This window comes from Stegostoma tigrinum, chromosome 1, assembly GCF_030684315.1.
Source record: "Stegostoma tigrinum isolate sSteTig4 chromosome 1, sSteTig4.hap1, whole genome shotgun sequence".
Taxonomy (NCBI): Eukaryota; Metazoa; Chordata; class Chondrichthyes; order Orectolobiformes; family Stegostomatidae; genus Stegostoma; species Stegostoma tigrinum.
The window spans coordinates 50421735-50444249 of record NC_081354.1 but is presented as its reverse complement, the minus strand read 5'-3'; the positions used below and the strand labels follow the sequence as shown (position 1 = coordinate 50444249).

Genomic DNA, 22515 nt, shown 5'->3' with positions numbered 1-22515 from the left:
TGACAGTCTGCTGAAAGAACCATGCAACAGGATCCACCCTCTTCATTTTCCACAGGGTTTCAAGCTATGTGCTTATCACTTTCTAATGAGCTTGTGGTCATACGTATGTTTCTTTGCAGTTTTTTTCTACAAAGGACAAGTGACACAGAATGGTCAGACTACTTGAAGCATTCCACAGTGCTGAAGCCAGCTCCTTCCTTCTACCTGTCCTTGGTTTATGAGCAAGGCAGTCGCATTGAATGTAGCAAAGATGTACAAGAACATAAGAACCAGGAGCAGGAGTAGACCATCTGGCTCTTCGAGCCTGCTGCACTGTTCAGTAAGATTACGGCTGATGTGTGTGGCCTGAGTTCCACTTACATACCTGCTCACCATAACCCTCAATTTCTTTACTGTTCAAAGGAATTATGTATCTTAGCTTTAAAAACATTCTTGACGAAGTCTCAGCTCCTTCACTAGGCAGGTAATTCCAGAGATTCACAACCCTTTGGGTGAGGACGTTCCTTCTCAATTCAATCCTAAATCTACTCCCCCTAATTTGAGATTCAGCAGAGGATTGCTGTACCTATAGCCAAACCTGTCCAGACAACAGAATTGTTGACCATTAAGGTGGTCTTTAATTTGTTTACTACTGTGCCTAGTCCAGACAGTATAGTGCATGAGATGATCTCCAGAAAGGCTTCTGAATTATACCATGTTTCTCAATGTGAGGTAGGTTCTAACTAGTCAATGAGTTTAGCAGCACAAGGGACAAAAGAATTTTCTACAATACTTCTAATACTGCATCCTCTTTAAACAAAGAAAATTGCACTATTAAATTTGATGCAGAGACTGAGATGAAGCAAAATTTATCATTTTGCTGCCTATACTTTTCCACGCTGTTTGTTGCTGTGGCAGTTTAGTAACTATGTCATATTTATAGAGTTGACAGTTTATGAATACAGTGACTTTCACCTTCTCCACAAATAAAAGATACAGAAGCAATGTTACTTTTTCTTTAATGGTTCAAGATAACAAAAGATCATGGCAATTTTAGGGATACCAACTGCAACAAAATTAATATATATGGCTTCTTTTTGCAAAGTAAGGCATTCCTGGGAAGTTCACAGTAGTATTATAGAATTATTGAGCTATGGAATAGTTACAGCTTAGGTGAAGGCTGTTTGGCCTGTCATGACTGTGCTGGCTGTCCACAAGGGCAACTCACCTTGTTTCATTCTCCTGCCTTTTACATATCCACCTGCAAATACTTCTCCTCTGGTAATTATCAAATTCTTTTTACAAAGCCACAATTGGGTTTACTTGCATCACACTACTTTCAAGCACTGCATTCCAGATACTAACCACTTGCAGCATCGAAAGGTTTTTGTTGTGTCGCTAATTCTTCTTCTGCCAGTCACTTTAAATTGGTACCTTCTGGTTCTCAACCCACCTGCAGAAACAGTTTCTCCCTGTCTAGTCTATCCACACCCCTTATGATGTTCAATAACTCTATCAAATCTCCTATGCAAGAAGAACAGTGGCAACGTTTTCCATCTATCTGCACGATTAAAGCTCCTCCCCGGCAACTATTCTAATAATTTTTTTCTGCATTGTCATTAACGTGTTCACATCCTCATTAAAATCTGATACCCAGAATTAGACACACAGACCAATGTTTTATACAGTTTTGCTTGACTTTTGCTTTTATACTCTATTCCCCTGTTTAAAAAGCCAAGGATTTCATATGCTTTATTAAATGTGTTTTTAACTTGCCCTGCCACCTTCCATGATTTTGCTCGTTGACTCTCAGGTCCCTCTAGTTCTTGTAGGAATATACCTTTTAACTGCATTTTCATTATTCCTAACAAAATGTCTAACTTCATCCATTTCCACCCATTTAAATTTAATGTGCGACTTGTCAAGCCATTCCACTAGACTGTCTATGGTTTCTTGTAGTTCCGCATTTGTTGGCTATTTTACTATACATCCAAGCTTTGGATCATCTGTAAGGTTTTAAATTGTGCCATGTACAACCATGTCTAGGTCATTAACGAATATGATAGAAAAATAGTGGTCCTAGCACTAACTTGTGGGGAATTCCACTTTATTCCTTACTCCAGTCTGTAGCCATCTATCGCTACTGTTTCTTGTCATTTGGCCAAATTTGTATCCATGCTGCTACTGTCCCTTTTGTACCACGGTGTTTAAGTTGGATAACAAACTTATTATCTCTTCAAACGGTATTTGGAAATCTAGGTACATTACATCAACTGCATTAAATTTCATCAACCCCTCTCTGTTACCTTATCCAAAAACTAGGTCAAGTCAGTGAAACATGATTTTCTCTTAACAAATATGAATTAGCTTTCCTTAATGAACCCACTTTTGTCCAGGTGGCTGTTTAATTTTCTTATGAGTTACCATTTGTTAAAACGTTCCCATTATTTAGTTTAAGCTCACCAGCCTGTTTTTGCTGTGTTTACCCATACACCATTTTTGAACAAAGCTGCAACAACTGTAACTCTCCACCCCTGTATCTAAGGAAGATTACAAGATATGGCTAGTACTTTTGCACTTGTCACCCTTACCACTCCGTATCCTTAGATGCATTTGATCTGATCCTGTTGGTTTCTCAACTTTAAATACAGCCAGCTAGCTATTACCTCTTTTCCTATTCAGTATTTCAACTACCTCTCCTTTCACTGTGACTTTGGCAGAATATTCTTCATTTGCAAAGACATTGCTTGTTTAACACCTCAGAAATGTCCCATTTCTCCTCATGCAAAACATTTTTTGACTTCTAATTTGACCCATTTCTCTTTTTTTTCATCCTTTCATTAGCAGTATGTTTATCAAAGTCTTTTGGCTTCCATTTTTGTCACGTACCAGTCTCTTCACGTACTCCCTCTTGACGTTTACTACATTTCTCACTTACACTCTGAATTTTCAATATTCATCATGATTTATAATTATGTTATCCATCTGACATTGGTACTTTCTCACCTTTTCTGTATCATCTTATCTTCATCATTCATGGAGCTCTGAACTTGTTTGACCTATTACGTTCCCTCGTAATACCATACTTTAACTGTATCCAAATTATTTCTTGTGTAAAAATATGAAATTGTATTACGGTTTTTGTTTTCTCCCCACACATTGTTTCAAGCTTACTCAGGCATGATCCACAGTCTTCACATAGAAGATATCCCTTTCCCAAGCTATTACTTTTGTTCTGGATTTTCCTTATACTTTTCCCCAAGCCTTAAAGTAATCTGATCATTCTTCAACCCCCATCCTAACTTCCCACCTGCACTCACCTCTACTGGCTTCATCCCTGCCTCCTTGATCTGTCTGTCTCCTCTCCACCTATTTGCTTCTTTATCCATCTTCCATCCACCTCCCCATCCCCCTCCCCCTCCCCTTCTCTTTATTTCAATATCCATTCCCCTCCTACATTTCTGAAGAAGGGTCCAGACCCGAAAGGTCAGCTTTCCTGCTCCTGTGATGCTGCTTGGCCTGCTGTGTTCATCCAGTTCTACACCTTGTTATCTCAGATTCTGCAGCATCGGCAGTTCCTACTATTTCTGAATCGATTTTCAAATCAAGTTGTTATCTGATTTGAAGTTATTCTAGGTTGGCAATGCCAAGAGTGATGGGTGAATGAAAATTGTTGTGGATTCGGATGGAGAGATCACATCAGAATTTCAGAGGATAGAAAATGGGAGACAAGCCAGGAATGCATAGCAATTATCAAGTCCACAAATAACAAAGATATGGATAAGGTTTGCTGCAGCAAATGAGTTGAAACAGCTGCAGAGTAAGTAGAGTTTATGTACATAGAAATTGGTGATTTTCTCATGATACGGATATGTAGTCAGTAACCCATTTCAGGCAAATATGACGGCAAAGTTATGAATAATCAGGGTAAGCCTTAAACAGTTTCCACATGATATTGATTCTAGGACATGGTATTGCGACACAGACTAAAGATTTTGGCTTTGCATTTCCAATTACACTCCCAACAAGATCTTTGCTTGTCCAACATGCAGTGTTGGATGTACGATATGTCAGGATAGATCAGTGCTTTCCTAAGTAGGATATGAGACTCCTAGCGGCATTGCAAACTGAAATTTTGGGCTTTGAGCTCTGAGGCAACAAGGCTCTGACTGAGCATTGCAACAACTGTACTCCTACTCTACCACAAAGGGGTTGTGACAATTTTCAAGCCTTGAAATGGAGTCAGCGAGAGAAAAAGTTTGAGAAGCACTGATTGAGTGAATGGAGAAATCAGCAGAGGTGGTGGTGAAATTGAGCAGGTGTCATCAGCACACATTTGGAAATTGATACTTTGTCCAATGATGTTACTGAGTGTCAGCACGTCGATAAAAATTAGAGGGGCCAAGGATAGATTTATGGAGGACCACAGTAATTGTACGTAAGCAGGAAGAGAAGTGAATGCAATTGAGAGTGATTAAATCGATAAGAACACAACCAGGTGAGTGTATTGCCACACAATCTGATGTCAGTAGAAATGTGTCAGGAACCATGATATGGGCAGCTACGTCAAAAGCTGCAGATTGGTCAGCAGGACATCGGGATGGGGTATAGTTCAGCTTTATTTTCATCACACAGCAGGAATAGCCTATATTCCTGAAGCTAACAACTTAACATGATCAATATAGGGTGAAATTCAATAAATTTGTAAAATTTAATCAGTAGCCAATTTTTTTTCAAAATAGATATGTCCAAATATTTGAAGAAAGGTAAACTCTTTGCATAAATTTTGTTGGGGGCAATCGAAAGTGATACCTTCCTCCAAAGTGGTAAGAAGCATTTCTTAATTTTATTTTCTTCAAAGTAAAATTGAGCACATGCAGAGAACTTTGCATCCTGGACATGGAGCCGAAAGCTCTCAGGTACTGGATGACCTCAGCATTGGTGAATAAGTTGCAAGAATCATGGCAGATTGGCAGTGAGGAGCAGCATGCCATTGAGTGCAAAATGTCCAATTTTCCAACCAAGTGTTGAATGGCAAGGCGTGATTCTCACAAGTGAACAGCAAAATGTCTACTTGCATGCATTAACCGCCACACTATTACATTGTGTTACCTCATTAATGTACAGTTTCCTATTCTCCCTTCTCTGGATAACTAGATGGCAATAATTCCCAAGATGAAAGTAGATTGGGAGTACCTGGCTACTCTAACTCGCCACTTGCTCCTTCAGACCTTCGTCAGTCAGATTTCAGGGAACACTCCATTGCCTGTGACAGCACACATTTCCCATCCAGCAGGACTCCCAGGTCCTTGTTGGCAAAGCAAGGTTCTAATTACTCTTTTCCCAGACATATTGGCCACAATGAAACAGACTGTGCAAGGCAACTGGAGAATACCAGAGTGACCATACACACAGCTGGGCTTTAAAAATGGTGCCAGAACAATGAATCCTGAAGGGCCTGCAATGACCAGTACTTCTACTTTTATGAGTTAGCATGAGGGGAGTACCACATTTGTGGAAGATAATACGATAAAACCGGCCAGGGCTCACAAAGAAAACCCCTCCATAAACTCCAAGGTAAGATTTAGCCTTTTTCTTTCTGCCATATCTTCATTTTAAAAAGAAAATACGCAGACCTAGGAAAGAGCATGCTTATTCTGTGTGAGTAAAATGACTGTCCAGTTTAAGGTGAAGTATTTTACATACTCCAATCGTATATCGAGATCAAGATTAGAATCACGCTATTTTCTAATTGTTTTATTTTGTTCACAGAATTCTGTTCTTGAAGTCAACACTTTTCTCTAGTGTAATTTCTGTAACATAAGAATAGTTCCACATGTTCCAGCCAGAAATAGCAAGCAGTTTGATAAAGGCAGGATAATTTTCAGGACTGAAAGGGTTAAAACATCCTGGAAATAAATGTCATATTTGAAATATATAGTAAACTACTGGAAATATGAATAGATGAAGATATTGAACAGAGTACCAAAAAAGCTCCTTTGTTTGCTTGTGCTTATTATTGAGCAGGAAAGCCACAACTGATGAACCAATCTGTATTTCACTGTTGCCACTCTCAGCTATATTTAATCCAGCCATCTGGCATAGAAAATGCTAATATATATTTAAGATTAGTTCTGCCCTTATTTACTAAGAAATGCAAAACCAGGAGGCAGTGCACTCTGAGAGACAAAACAAAGGCAAGGTCAGAATTATGGCTGTAACTGCTAGTTTCTGTTTCTTATCAAATGCTGGGGGGTGGGGGAGTGGGATTGAGAATGTTTTAAAAGTGTTTCGTGGAAATAACATGTACAGTTAAGTGATGAGATAATCCTAGGTGTTAGTGCCAAGCTCCCAACCAGAGCGAACATACGGCCTTGATTTTCAGTATGATGTAATCCAGACGTGTTGCACGACATTTTCGGGTGACCATTTCATTTCTAATGTCTACCATCAGCACTTTTATCATATGCTTCTGTCTTTCCTGCAGGCGGTTGAAGCCCAAATTCGTAGCTTTGGTCAAACACCTTCCCAACTTTTGATAGAGCCACATCCTCCCAGAAGCTCTGCCATGCAAGTGGTAAGTATATTATGGCCTAGTAACCAGGCATGTCTGGCTGCTCCTTAAATCGAATTCCAAATTGTTGTTGAGTACTGTGAAGAGCACTCCAACTGTCTTCATACTAAATTCTTTTGTGCTGCCTTGCAGTTCTATGTCTTTCTAATTATTACAGAATATTAACAGGAACTCTGATATGGCCTATTGCTGCGTAATTTATTAAATTAGATGTTGGTTGACTGAGACGTCTGTATTAACAAAAGCACCAACAATTTATAATCACTACATTGTTATAGACTACATGCTGAATAGTGTGCGATAAAATGTTAGAGATCATCCAACACTTCTTAACTTATCTGGTATGTATTGTGAATGACCTTGTACGTAGTATGTTGTTGTTCCTAATTCTCCATCTGGCTGGGTAAGTATACTAAATCTGCCAGTACAAAATCAAACAAAGCCTATTGAAGTTCCAGGTATAATCTATGCTTGCATGCCTTAGCTAAGCACTGTAAAGCCAATAACGTTTCCCTTCATGTCCTAAGGTGTGAAAATTGACTCGTGGTCACCCTCTGGGGACACCTGCTGGAATGCTATGGAAGGACAGACAAAGGCTTGATTGTAGTGCCCTTAAGCTTGCATACACTGTCTCTTAATTGTCGTCAAACACAAGAACAAGCACTTGAATAAAATGCCAGTGACCCACTATTGCTAATAAGCATATTCCCTAGTGTAAGACATACATTGGCTTCAGAGGTGAAAGTGTGCAGGGATTGTGGAAAGCATTTAAAGTTTTAGCAAAGATTTGTGCTCAGGTTGTGGACGAGGTTGCTGAGCCAGTTTGTTTGAGTTCAGATGTTTCGTCACCATGCTCGGTAATATCATCAGTGAGGCCTGTGATGAAGCAGTGTTGTTCTACTCCACTTGAATTTATACTGTCCAGTCCATTATAGTAAGTAGTGTCATTTCCAGTATTGTTCTAAATAGGGGTCCAAACTATATGTTCATTGATTGCATTATGGGTTGAGAACCATGCCTCTACAAATTCCTGTGTGTGTCCATGTTTGGTTTGGGCTACAATAGTTATGTTATCCCAGTTAAACTGATGACCTTCATTATCCAAGTGTACTGATATGAGGGAAAGTTCTTTGTGTTGTTTTGCTGCTAGATGGTATTCAATGTATTCTGATGGCTAGTTTCCTTGCTGTCTGTCTGATATACATTTTGTTGCATGGTATTTTGTAAACTATGTCGGTTCTGCATGTTATGGGAATGGGATCTTTAATCCTTGAGTGTTTGTCATACAGTAGCTGTGGGCTAGTGTGTGACCAGGATTCCTAGTGGTCTTAGGAGTCTCAATGTCAGTTCTGATATGTTCTTGATATAGGGCAGTGTGGCCAGTGTGTTAGGACCTGTTGTTGTCTACTTAGTAGGCACCTGTGGATGAAGTTGTGGGGATATCGTCCATTGAAAAGATTTTGTATAGGTGCTCTTCTTCTTTCTTGCGTAGTTCTGGAGTGTTGCAGTGAGTGGTGGCCCATTTAATAGTGTCCTAATACAGTTTTTCTTGTGGAAGTTGGAGTGGTTTCTGTAGAAATTGATGATTTGAGGAGTTCCAAACATCGGTATACAAGAAAGCAACCCACACTGACCAAATTCAAATGAATATCAGCCAGCAGCAAAACGACCCGACGGCCTTTCCTTAGTATCAGTACACTTGGACAATGAAGGCCATCAGTTTAATAAGGACATCATAACTACAGTAGCCCAAGCCAAATATAGACACGCATGGGAATTCATAGAGGCATGGTTCTCAACCTATAATGCAATTAACAAACATGTAGAATTGGACCCCATATACAAACCCATATAGAACAAAACCGGAAATGACACTCCTTACCATGATGGACCGGACAGAATAAATTCCAAGCGGAGTAGAACACTATCACTTCGTTGGAGGCCTCACTGATGATGTCACCTAGCATGGTGACAAAACGTCTGAACAAAAACAAGCCAGCTCGGCGACCAAGTCACAACCTCATTGTGGAAAGGAATTTGCATACAGAAATTGGATTTAAATTAAGCTTGTGTTTAATCTAGACTTTGTGTGGCACCTGTGTTTTTAACCTTGGAGCACACACAGCAGCAGGTACAGGAATTTTGCTTCTACCCATGTAATAGGTGATGCCAAATGTGATTTTGTTTTAAGTTATTGAAAACATGGGTAATGTAAATGACCATGAGTTAATTTTCCCCACATCCTAACCTTAGGACACTAAGGGGAACAAAAGCATGCAAATAATAATCATAACTGGGAACTTCAGTAGGCTTTGTATGATACTGTTTTGGCAGATTAATACTAAACGCTTTATCCTTAATGCCTAATTCCTTCTCCTTTCATGAAAGAGGGGGCTAGACGGTAAAGCACATTTATTAGTCTGCTGTGCCATGCTCGCTGTTGAATACAAGCCCAAATTCCATGTTATGACTTTCTGACGTCATCCAAACTACCAGAGGTCATTTAGGAAAATCAAAACACATAACTCTTGGCTGTTCTTTTACAATGTAACAGTGCAAAAATAGAGCAGCTTAGCAGAGAAAAATCAGCCGATAGCTGGCAAATGTGGAGAGAAGGGAACAAAGCATGTTGTATTTGATGCTGAAATGGAATTAAAGATTTTACCAAAATAACTAAGGATGGAGTGCTTTTCTCTTGTCGAAATTATAGGTTCCCTTTATTGTTTAAGTCACCTGATAAAAATTCGTTGAGTTTCACCAAGCAAATTAGCTTTCAAAATGAGACACAGATTTTAGAAAACAAGGTTGTGTCGTGCTGTGCAATGTGTATCAGTGGTAATTTATACCAGGTGTGGTAATTAGTAGACAAACGTACAATACATATTTGTCTGCCGAGGTTTCTGTTGGCCTATCCCCTAGTGCTTTCAGTGAATCAGATAGTTGGATTTAATTGAGGCTACATCAGATGAGGCATTACTGACACCTTTAATTGAATGAGTGTCTGGGGAGGATTAACTCATAATATTGATTGGCTTTTAGCCATTCTCACAGAAGGGTGTCACTGAAGCTTATTATCAACATTATTTTTGTGCCTTTCTTTATGCTCCAAAAATCGAATTCCTACTTTAACAATAGAGTATGGGTTGTGATGATTCTTCCTTTACTTTGTCTTCCGATAGCATCCAGTTGAATCCAATTTCTTGTTTATGTCTTCAGAGTAGCTGTTTGCCAGTTGTAGTTTTCTATGAGCTGGAGAAATTTGCCATTTTAACTGACTGTAATTGTGTGCAAAATGTTTTAAGATGTTTCAATATGTTTGTCTAAAGTCTTAACCTATGCATCTACACTGATCCCTTGAATTTATTCTCAGGTTCTTCTCTGTCTGAAACATCTATCATTTTTATCTTCCATCACTCAAACCTTCAGTGCGCTTTTCATCTGTTAGTTTATTGTTTACAATGTATGTAAATTAATGCCCTTTATATCTCAAAAATGTTAGAAGTCTGTTTATGCATTTTTATTTTTAAAAGTGAACGACTCTGTTCTCTGCCCTGAATAAAGTTTCTTCTTTATTTAAAATACTTGAAGATTTTCTCTCATAAAAACCATTTTATGATGTTTAGAACTTCAGTCCCGAATACTTGTAAGATTTGTATTCCCCCTTCATTGTAGATGCATTCATACTCAGTTTCCTACTGCTAACCTATTTCTTCCTATTTGTCATTCTTCTTCTTGCTTTCTTCTCTTTCCCATCGTCTTTTTTTTTTGTTTTTATTTATTTTTGATTTTGGGTTTTGCCACTGAATAGTATCTCCTCCTGCAGACTCCTCTGATGTTCACAGACCAGATGCAGCAGGATGTCATCATGGTACTTAAGTTCCCATCTAACTCCCCAGTCACCCACGTTGCTGCCAACACTCAGCTGGGCCTGGCTGTACCTGCCATTATCACAGTAACTGCTAGCAGGCTGTTTGCTGTGAACAAGTGGCATAATGTTACCGGTGAGTGTGGAGATATTATTGACAAAACCTAAATTTACTGTTTAGCTTTTGCAGGACAGAAATGATGTCCTGTGTGTGTTGATGTGTTCTGATGTCAGTAACGACTAAATATTTTGGTAACTATTTCAATGTACTAACATTTGGTTGAAACGATTGTATTAAAAATTATTTCAATAAAATGTAATCTGAGCTATTTTAAAATAAATTGTGCTAAATTTTTGGAATTTTATTGTATTCTTTACAGTGATAACTGGCAGTTAAACTGGGAACTCGATGAGGTTTGCCCTTCAAAAGCAAGAAAATTATTTTATCAGGATCAGATGATCTAGAATTTTGAACCATTCAAAAATGTTTTGAAAAATATGATGTCATACCTTTGAAAGAATAATAGATTCTTCTTCATATCAAAATCACAGGAGCCAATACATGTCAACTCAAAAGCAGTTGTGAAAAATACAAGAAGCAATATAAAACTTATTTTTCTTTTTTACAGAGCAGCATGTGCAACATCTAATGTACTTATTTATCTACAATTTTAGGGCTTCATGGAGCTATGCAGGAACAACCATACCAGCTGCCAGTTGAAATCGATCCTCTGATAGGTCTGTCAGCTTTCCTTGCTGTAATTCATTACATCCTGTGTAGTTGTCTGAAGTGAAGATTACTGTTGTTTTTCACTCATAGTGTTTGGGAATGGAATTTTCTTGATAAACTATTTGCATGCAAATTGGAATGCAATGAGCTGTGGATTCACTGGTATTTCATCAAATCTTGCTCATTGGTCTGCCTAATTTTTACAGGGATAGAACCAATGTCAGTGAAAATTAATATGGATGCTGTAATAATGTGCGATTGAGAATGCGCATGAAGTACTGTCAGGATAATATTGGATCTTTTCATCACGCTGACTTGTTGATGAGTGTGAATGAGCTCAGTTATGATAAATTGGTGCCCTCATAATGTGGTGGCTGCATTGCAGAGGAAATTTTCGTAATAACAGTAGATTGGCTGGTGAAAAACATTGAACTGATGCCAAGATTTCATCATTAAGAAGTTCTTGGTTTTATGATCCTGCTGTTCAGAAGTCTAAATTACAGTTGTATAACATTTCCCAAGGTGTACTATATATTTCTCTTCCTGATGTTAGAATTCTAATGCTGTTTCTTCTTTTTTTATTTATAGCTAATAACACTGGAATGCACAGAAGGCAAATTATTGACCTCTTGGATCAAAGCATTCAGGTCAATTCCCAGTGCTTCGTGATTACTGCTGATAACCGCTTCATTCTGGTATGTGGCTTCTGGGATAAGAGTTTCCGTGTTTACTCCACTGAAACAGGTAATTGCCATTTTCCTCTACACGTTCACTGATTCAGACTTGGGCTAAGGGTAATCACAAAGGTCAGGGTCAGGATCTCTTTTTTGTCCCTTTTTTGTTATAACACCATCTGCTCTTTTTCTTTTTAAAGAAAGCCAGTGCCTCTTTTCTAAACTTAAATCCTTCAACTCAACCATTTTATTAATTTAAAATCTCATTCAGCTAAGCCTAGAATTGACATAAAATGTACTGCATGTAACATTTTAATAAATACTAGTTTGAATTAATTTGAATTTTGTGCTTCCAAGACCAGCACCTGGATATGTCAATGCACCAAGTATTCAGCCACAGATACTAAAAATGCAAGTCAATGATTTATTGTTGTCAAAATTACTATTCATAAAGTTTAACATTATTCTTTGTCCATGAGATGTTTTATTCTTTGCAGAGCACTTGATTAAATATTTCAGCATTTGCTCATAAACTTATAGGGAAAATGCGCACAATTTCCTTTCCAAACTGATGCATTATATGGCAGGTACATGCTTGAGTGCACGTGCTGCTGAATACCACCCATTGGAGGAGTTCTCCTACAACTCCTCACTAGATTGGGTTGTTGATTTTGTTTTTAATGAAAATTTTAAAATGATTGTTGATGGGGCACCTCCATGGTGATGTGCCCTCTTTGATTTTCCCCTATACTGCAACCTAGTGCTCCTATCAAACTGAAAGGCCCCAAATTGGTTCTTGTCTGCAACAATACTTGAACAAGGATCCTGACTCCATGCCAGTTACAGAAATCGCTTCAGGACCCAGGAAATACTCTGACACCAGTCACCGGATTCCAAGGGAAAATCTACCTCTGAATTACTCCTAAATTGAGAAAGTGGGCCTCTTCATTCCAGCATTTTAAAAAAAGACATTTTTTAATAGTTTGGTTTTAGCCTTAACCCTGGCATGGGCTTGATGGATCAATAACATACTGCTTTGCCATAGATATCTTATGTACTGCTTTTTTTGCTGCCTCATACATGCTTAGAAAATGAATAATCATCAGTGACTTCCACTACTACTTTTCCTCTGTTTGAGAAGCATTTAATCTTAGCAGATTATCACAGTAACTGCAAGCAGGCCGTTTACTGTGAACAGGTGGCATAATGTTACTGTTCCTATATGATGTCAAAATGAAATCAATGTCATAATGTGGGAAATTGATGCTAAAGAGTCTATTCAGTCTTTGTGGGCAGCTTTCTTTGTGGCTGTCTATAAGAGCAATCCCTTCACATTGAAACATAGAAGCGGGAGCAGACAATTTAGTCCTTCAGGTTTGTTTCAACATTCAGTGAAGGCTATTACTGGGTCCTGAACCAGTCTGCAACCTAACTCCATTAACCAGCCTTTATGGTATATCCTTTAATACCTTTGGGGAGCAAAAATCTGTCAATATTAGTATTAATCAAGACAACTCATTTAGCATCAATCACGATTTGCAGGCGAGTTCCAACTTCGAACACCTTTTGCGAGAAGAAACATTTCCTAATTTCACTCCAGAAAGATCTGACTATAAAAAGTCTTAGATTCCCCAGTCAATGGAAATAATTTCTCTCTATCTACCTTTTATATACCTTTGACACAATTAAGCAGTTCTGATATTGTAATTTTTTTTTAGCCATTTTGATTTGAGTCTCTATTTTGAGCAGAACTCCAAAAAGAAACATTGAGAAATGCCTTCAAAGAGAGAAGGTTCTCAGTGGGGAGACAAAGGAAGGCAAACCAACTGAAGGACAGGTGTATTGAACCAAACTAAGAAGGACCGTGATCTGCAGTTCTGTAGATGTGAAATAAGGGAGCCCCTCCCTCACAGAACTTGCCCTGCTTGGTCCACCTTTAGGAGAAAACTCCAACTACTCAACTACAGCAGTCATTGTGGCTGCTAAGTTCTGATCTCAGGTTTTCAACTATTTCATTTCAAAAAGTGAGATCTTCAAAGTTAACAGAGACTGGTCCTACTTTCAATTTTATAAATATCTCTTATCCATATCAACTTTTAATCTAACTGTACCACATTTTTTTAAGACTTGTAACTTCCAACAATAGTTGTACAATTATCTAATCTTTATTTTGTTTAAGCCTACAAGTAAGGTTAGGTACCAGCTGCTTAGCGAACATATGAGGACCTTGATTTAACTATGGCTTCAGTTTTCTTAGGTTGCAAGTTTTTTGACCACAACTCGGTGTCCATGTACACAGATCCTTGAAAGTTGCCACCCAGGTTGACAGGGCTGTTAAGAAGGCATACAGTGTTTTAGCTTTTGTTAATAGAGTGATCGAGTTCCGGAACCAAGAGGTTATGGTGAAGCTGTACAAAACTCTGGTGCGGCCGCACTTGGAGTATTGTGTACAGTTCTGGTCACCGCATTATAAGAAGGATGTGGAAGCTTTGGAAAGGGTGCAGAGGAGATTTACTAGGATGTTGCCTGGTATGGAGGGAAGGTCTTACGAGGAAAGGCTGAGGGACTTGAGGCTGTTTTCATTAGAGAGAAGAAGGTTGAGAGGTGACTTAATTGAAACATATAAAATAATCAGAGGGTTAGATAGGGTGGATAGGGAGAGCCTTTTTCCTAGGATGGTGACGGCGAGCACGAGGGGGCATAGCTTTAAATTGAGGGGTGAAAGATATAGGACAGATGTCAGAGGTAGTTCCTTTACTCAGAGAGTAGTAAGGAAATGGAACGCTTTGCCTGCAATGGTAGTAGATTCGCCAACTTTAGGTACATTTAAGACGTCATTGGACAAGCATATGGACGTACATGGAATAGTGTAGGTTAGATGGGCTTGAGATCGGTATGACAGGTCGGCACAACATCGAGGGCCGAAGGGCCTGTACTGTGCTGTAATGTTCTATGTTCTATTAACTCACCAAATGTTGGTTGCTTATGATGTTATGACCAGACGCGGGCACAGTTTCCGAATTCATTATAGTTCTGGATAAAATACTCCAAAACCGTTAAGGTCCCAGGGTAAAGAAAAATGAACTGGCCCCACTTCTTTATTCATTTACCCCACTGGTTGGTTGCAAATCGGGTAATTTGAAAAGATCATGATTTAAAAGGGTTAGCGTTAGGGTTTAACCAGGCTTTCTTGAAGTAGCAAAAACAGCAATTTTATTAAATATTAGATATTATAAAAATAAGAACAACAAGCATACAACATTAGAAATAAGACGTGAGTTCATAAAACTTAAAGTTAAAACAGGTTAAACCAATCAGTCTTTGAAACACTTATGAAGAGCAAATGGTTGAACATTTCAACCACTGCAGTGGAGGCTACTGGTAGCATTGCCTTTGGTAGTGAACGGTCGATTATTTTGATGTACTTAGTTTTGAATTGGTTGAAGCTCCAATGACTTCCGACAACAATTGAATTCCAGTATTCAGGGCAAGAGAGTGTTCTTTGCGTCCTATTTCCTTCTTACTTAGTTTTCGGCTCTCAGGAATGGAAAAGAATTTTTACTTACAACACTGAGTGTCTAGTGAAAAATTCATTGATTGTGACCTTCAGAATATTCTAACGCTCAAACCTAGACTGACACATTCAAGAGTGTTCAGTTCCAGTCATTCACTCCAGCAAAGTTGAAACTGGCTTTTTACATCCTATCCTTGAGTTATAGTTCACAGGACTGGCTTACTGTTGAGCAGGAAATAGTCAGCATCCACCCCTGAACGTTTGTCATTTCAAGAAATGATAGTCCAGTGTGTTTGAAGATTTTTTGAAACCTTTAGATGTTACATTTCATCAATCCCACACAGAGGTTTATCATATCTGTAGTTAATGTCTCGGTTGCAGTTTAGCTTTAAAAGAACACAATTCAGAATTGAGGACTAAAAATGTCCTTGGTATTTCAGAGTTCTGACTTCTGTTCACGACAATAGGTTCTCCAATAAAAATAACTAGTTATATTTTGAGTGTGGAACTTGGATGGTAGTATCACAGAAGGTAGGGCCACAGAAACCAGTCTGTTGCAAACTTCCTCTGATGTGACCTGCATAATGAAGTACATAAATTGAGAAAGGCATCATATAGGTGCCTCCCGTAGGCACTGAAAGTAGCAAAACAGCCAATGTTGTATAGCCCTACTACCTGAAATGGTAACTAGTTTCCAAATTTGGGCTATACAGACCCAGGGAACAAATTTGCATGTCACAATTCGAACAAATTTGTAGGGCATTCTCAGAAGTGAGGCTGAGAAACCAGGGGTCATGGTACACATTGGCACTAACAACAACATAGTCAAGAAGAGTGATGAGAAAGGGAGTACAGGATGTTAAGTAGCAAGTTGAAAAGAAGGACCTCTAGGGTTGTATTCTCAGGATTATTCGCTATGCCACATGCCAGTGAGGCTAGGAATGGTACAGTTAAATATTTGATCTAAGAACTGGTAAGGGAGGGAGGGCTTCAGATGTGGATCATTGGGATATCTTCCAAGGAAGATGGGACCTGTGAAAGAAGAATGGGTTACACCTAAACTGGTGGGGCACCAATATCCTGGCAGGGAGGTTTGCTAGTATCATGTGAGAGAATTTGAACTAGTATGGTAGGAGTTGGGAACCAAAGCAGTAGGTCAGCAAGTGGAACAACCAAGCAGGGGTTTAGAGACTAGAGCCAGTAAGGATTAGAGGAAGTGTAGACTGGAAGAGGTTGCCGAACATGATGGAACTGGCAGTCTGAAGTGTATATGTTTAAAGCAGGGAGTATGACGGGTAAGGCAGATGAATTTAGAGCCTGAATTAATACACATGACTGTGATGTCGTAGCTATTACAGAAACTTGGTTGAGAGAGGGACAAGACTGGTAGCATAATTTTCTAGAATTTAGATATTTCAGGTGAGATAGAGAAGGATGTAAAAGAGATAGGGAAGTTGTATTACCGATTAGGGAGAATATCGCAGCTTAACTGAGGGAAGACACCTTGGAGGGCTCATCCAGCAAGGCCATATGGATCTAGCTGAGGAGTAGGAAGGCTGCAATCACTTTGATCAGATTATATTACAGGCCTCTCAATAGCCAGCAGGTGATAAAGAAAGACATATGTGGACAGATTATGAAAAAATGTTAAAACAATCGAGTTGTTGTTGTGGGTGATTTTAAGTTCCCCTATATTGAATAAGACTATGTCCCAGGGGCTTGGATGGGAGGTACGGGTGACAAGAATTTGTTAGGAGGGTTTCTTGAAGCAATATGTAAATAGTCCAACTGAGGAAGGGGCTACACTAGACCTGATATTGAGGAATCAGCCTGTCAGGTGATTGAAATTTCAGTGGGGGAGCATTTTGGGAACAGTAACTATAATTATGTAAGTTTTAAGTTACATATCGATAAGGATAAGAGTAGTCCTTGGATGTAAGTAGTAAACTTGGGGGAGGGCTAACTATGAAAATATTAGAGAGGAACTGGGGAATACCGATTGGGTCGGCTGTTTGATGGGTGAATCCACACCTGTCATGTGGGAATCTTTTAAAGGTCAGCGATTAGAGCTAAGGACCAGCATGATCCTGTGAAAATGAAGGATAAAAATGGCAAGATTCTGGAACCTTGGATGACAAGAGAAATTGTGAGCTTAGTCAAAAAGGAAAAGAAGCCACATGTAACGTTGAGGAAACTGAAAACAGGCAGAGCCCTCAAAGAATCTGAAGAAAGTAGCAGAACTTAAACAGTGAGTAGGAGGGCTAAAAGAGGCTGTGAAATGTTCATGGCAAACAGGAAAGTTTGATTTGTTTTATACTTACATAGGAAGTTTGGGAAAGGATAGGTCACTCAAGGACAAAGGAGGGAATTTATGCATTGAGTTGGGGAAGTGGGTGAAGTCCCTAACAAATACTTTGCATCGGTAGTCACAAAAAGGAAGGATACAGTTGCTGGTGAGTCTAGAGAGGGTATGTTGATATTCTAGGGCATGTCAATACAAAAAAGATAGTTTTGAAAAGCATTGTTAGGCCCCAGGATTTGATGGGATCTATCCCAGAGTACTGACGGGGGTGAGGGAAAAAATTGCTTGTATGGAATCTTTGTAGCCTCTGTAGAAACAGGAAAGGTACCAGAAGACTGGAGAATAGCCAATGTTGCTCCTTTGTTTAAGAAGGGCAACAGGGATAATCCAGGAATTTACAGGTTGGTGAGCCTTACATTAGTGGTAGGGAAATTATTGGAGGCGATTTCTCAGGAGCTGGTTTTACTCACATTTGGGAAAATATGAACTTATTGGCAAAAGATGGATTTCTGTGGGAGGCTGTGTTTCACAAACTTTTGGTTGAGTTTTTTGAGAAAGTGACAAAGATGAGTGATGATGGCTGGGAGATGTAAGTTGTCTACTTGGACTTAAGCAAGGCCTAAAACAAAGTCCCTCATGACAGGCTGATACAGAAGGTGAAATCACATGGGATCCACAGTGAGCTGGTAAGAGACCTGGCTTGATCATAGAAGACAGAGTGTTGCAATAGAAAGTCATTTTGCTGATTGGAGATCTGTGACCAATGTGTTCCACAGAGATCAGTGCTGGGATGCCTGTTATTTGTAATATATATAAGTGATTTTGGGGGAGAGTGTAGGTGGGCTGATTAGTAAGTTTGCAAGTGACGCAAAGATTGGGGGAGTTGTGGATAGTGAGGATTTGCCAGAGGATACAGCAAAGTAGACAGGCTGAAGACTTTGGCAGGGAAAAGACACATGGAATTTAATCTGAACAATGCAAAGTGATGCAGCAGGAAATATACAGTAAATAGCAGAACCCTCAAACATTTAACATATGGAGGGATCTAGGTGTACAGGACAACAGGTCCTTGAAAGTGGCAACACAAGCGGAGAAGGTGGCCAAGAAGATGTCTAGCATTCTTGCCTTCATCAGTTGGGACATAGGGTATAAAAATTGGCAAGTCTTGTTGCAGTCTTGAGCTTTTGTCTGGCCACATTTAGAATACTGTGTACAGCTCTGGTCTCCACACCATCAGAAGAATGTGGAGGGTACAGAAAAGGTTTACCAAGATGTAGCCTGATTTGTAGAATATTATCTGAGAGGAAAGATTGAACAAACTTGGTTTGTTTTCAGTTGAACGTCGGAGGCTGACGCCAATCTGATAGAAGTTTAGAAAATTATGAGAGGCATGGATAGAATGGATAATTGGAGTCTTTTTCTCAAAGTACAAATGTTAAATATGAGGGGAAGTAGATTTCAGTTAAAAGGGGGTAATTTTAAAGGAAATGTGACAGGCAAGCCTTTTACACAGAAGGTGGTAAGTGCCTAGAATGTGTTCCTAGAGGAGGTGTTGGAAGCAGATACAAAGCAACATTTAGGAGACACCTTGATGGATATATAAATAGGCAGGGAATAGAGGGATATGGACCACATAGAGGCAAAAGGTTTTAATTTAAAACGGCATCATATGTCAATACAGGCTTGGTGGGCTGAAGGGCCTGTTCCTGTGCTATACTCTATCTTGCTTTTTATTCAAGTTTCACCTACAAGCTAAAATATGTACTGCTCATTTTAAAAGGCCAGTCAACAAATTGCAGCTGAGGTCCTTTTGATTATGGTTTGGGTAAATTTGAGGAATTGCTGTGTAGTACTTTTTACGAGCTGGTGCCTACAGTCAGGGAGAACAGAGGATTCTTTCTTCATGTGGGGAAGCTTTGGTGGCAGCACGTTGTGCTATGTAACATGAGTAAATGAAACAGAGAGAGGAAGCTCAGCAAAGAGGACAAGGGCTCTACACAAAAGGTTGTACCCCCAAGAGCTTTTGAAGTGTTTTCATTACACACACATCTTGACCAGGAGCAATGCATAGGTGTCTCCACTTCAGCAAAGAGGTAGCATGACTGCATTCTGCTTACTGAGCACCATATTCACCTTTGCCGAGGAAGCAGACGATTGTTGCTTCAGTAGATTGGTCTGTACGTGGCTAATGACCATCTCCAGCCTGCCATTCTGCCATGTGAACAGAACTACAATCAGAACCATGGAACAACTCGGAACTGGTGAGCAGGCAGTTGGCTTTTTGAAACTTTGGTTCTGCTGCCTTGAACAATTGGTGGGAAAACTGCATTACATGCCTGAGTTGGTCTCAAAGTTTGTGGTGGTCTGCAGGGCCCTCTGTAGGCAGGCTATCATGAAAATGCAGCCATTACCCCCAGGGATATTGAGGCTAATGAAAGAGGGGAAACATAAGGAGATATCCTTGATCCTTTTTAACTTGGCATGCTGTGAGATCGCAGATAGTAAGGCTCTGATTGCACCTTGCCACACCAACATGGACTCTGTCAACCATTGTTTCGTTCATCTGAGACATGTTATCACAATCTTAGTTTGGATCCTATTCAACAATAAAGCTTACAAAAGCTTTCCATTATATCTTTAGCTAAAAATGCATTTTTACAAGCATAAATGAATTGTTTATCCTTATGCTTTCCCATACATCCCCTACTTTTGAGAAGGCCTTTCTCGTCTTGGTGAAGTGATATTCCATTACCTGCAAGCATGATTCCGGAGGCTGCTGACTTTTACGGAAGATGACTTCGCAAGATGTCTGAGGAAGCTCTGAAGCTTGACAGGGCTCAGCTTTGGATTGCATCACTTTGATTACCAGCCACTTTGGACATGAAGATCCTTAGTCTGAGCCTGAATGGGAAATGGGATGGATCTAGTCTCTTTTTGAGCTTTAACAGCAACACTGGTATGTAGACTAGCTTCCACATGAATTGCAGCATAAACTGGAACGGGTTTGGTAGAGGCTATATTGGATCTGGCCCTACTAACGCAACTACAGAGTTTGTACATTTTTTAAGCATTCACAGGATATGGAAGTTGCTAGCAAGGCCAATATTTCTTATCTACTCCTGTTATCCTGAGGAGGTGATTTACTTTTAAAATTTTTTCGTGGTATGTGTGCATCACTAGCAAGGCCAACATTTGTTGTGCGCTCCTAATTGTCCTTGAGAAAGTGGTGAGGTGAACTGCTGCAGTGCAGCTGTTGGGAAGGGAATCCAAGTTTTTGACATAGCAGAGTAGTGATATAGTTCTCGTTGAGAATAATGGGTGATGTGGTGGGGAATTTATAAATGATCGGGGAAAACAAGTTTTTGACATAGCAACAAAGAAGGAAAAGTAATGTAATCCCAGATGAGGATGGTGTGTAACCTGGTGGCGAATTTGCAGGTAGTCATGGTTTTCACTGATGTCTGCTATCTTTGTCCTTCATAGTGATAACGGGTTGTAGCTTTGTAATGTTGTTCTGCAAGGCTTGTAGAGCTTGGTCTGTTACTGCAGTGCATCAGTTGAATGTTACAAACTGCTGCCAACTGTGTGTTGGTGTTGAAGCAAGTAAATATTGAAGGTGGTATTTGTGTTGCCGATCAAGGGAGCTGCTTTGTGCCAAATCATGTCAAGCTTCTTGTGTGTTGTTGAACCTACATTTCTCCAGGTGCGGAAAGTATTTCATCATGTTCCTGACTACTGCCTTGTAGAAAGTGGATAAGCTTTGATGACTAATTTGACATGAATGCCCTGCCTCTGACCTGCTGTTGCGACCAAGTCAAGGACAGTGTTTAATGATGTCTTGTTGGAGATGATCTTGACTGCTATTTGCTTTTATGAATGTTGCTACTTACATGGGCTATTTACAGCCCAAGCCTGAATGTTGCTTTGATCTTGCTGCAGACAGCATTTGCTGCGCTATTGACTGTGTTGTCATAGTAAGGTTACTGGCATAGTTGTCTGGAGGGCCAGAATAATGCTGTGAAGGCAGAAGTTCAAATCCCACCATGGCATCTTATGGACTATAAATTCTGTTAGAAGTCTGGATTAAAAAAGATAGCGTCAAGAATGCTGATCAGAGACTACCAGATACGTACTTGAGTAACCCTTGCAGTAATGATCGGGAGTGGAGATGTTTGGCTTCCAACAACCAAAAGCTTTCTTCCTAATGTGCTAGGTGTGACTTAGCTACTGAGGGAATTGTCCTGACACCATTGATTTCAGTTTTATGGTCATGTGCTGCCTTAATATCAAAGGACTCACTATCACTTTACACCTGGAATTCAGCTCTTGAGTCCATATTAAGAGCAAAACTCTGAGGGGCAGTCTGATCTTGACAAAACCAAACTGAGCAATATTGAGCTGCTGTTGCATGAGAACACTGTTCATGATTCCTTCCTGATTGCTGATAATTGGGTGTAGGCTAACAGGGTGACAGTTGGCTGGTTTGGTTTGGTCTTGTTTTTGTGACAAGGCATGCAGCACAATTTCTACATTATTGAGTAAATGGCAATGTGGCAATGTGCTGGAAGACATTAGCTTAGGACAGAGCTGGTTCAGAATCACATATCTGCAGTATTACAGACGGGATGTTGTTGGAGCCCACAACCTTTGCTGTGACTAGTTTCAGCTGTTTCTCATTTTGCTTTCTAAATGAAAACAAAGAAACTACAGGTGCTGTTAATCATGTGTGTCAGTAAACAGTTCAGAATAGAAAAGGAGCTATTGTTAATATTTTCACCATGGTCTTTTGTGAGATAAAGCTTTCAAAATTTAATCTCAAGTTTGTTTCAAAGCCTTTTGGAAAAGGCAGAGAATTTTTCAAATATGAACAGAATGGA

The 22515-nt window shown here is 39.5% G+C and overlaps 1 protein-coding gene across 3 annotated transcripts in view; it reads left to right on the top strand.

The window, feature by feature from the left end:
• lrba (LPS-responsive vesicle trafficking, beach and anchor containing) overlaps positions 1-22515 on the top strand; it is an 856602-nt gene that overhangs the window by 767163 nt on the left and 66924 nt on the right. For all 3 annotated transcript variants that reach the window (XM_048526975.2, XM_048526966.2, XM_048526981.1), the window contains 4 exons: positions 6467-6556; positions 10377-10554; positions 11094-11156; positions 11737-11892. In XM_048526975.2, coding sequence (XP_048382932.1) covers positions 6467-6556; positions 10377-10554; positions 11094-11156; positions 11737-11892 — 487 coding nt within the window. The remainder of the gene's footprint in view (positions 1-6466; positions 6557-10376; positions 10555-11093; positions 11157-11736; positions 11893-22515) is intronic.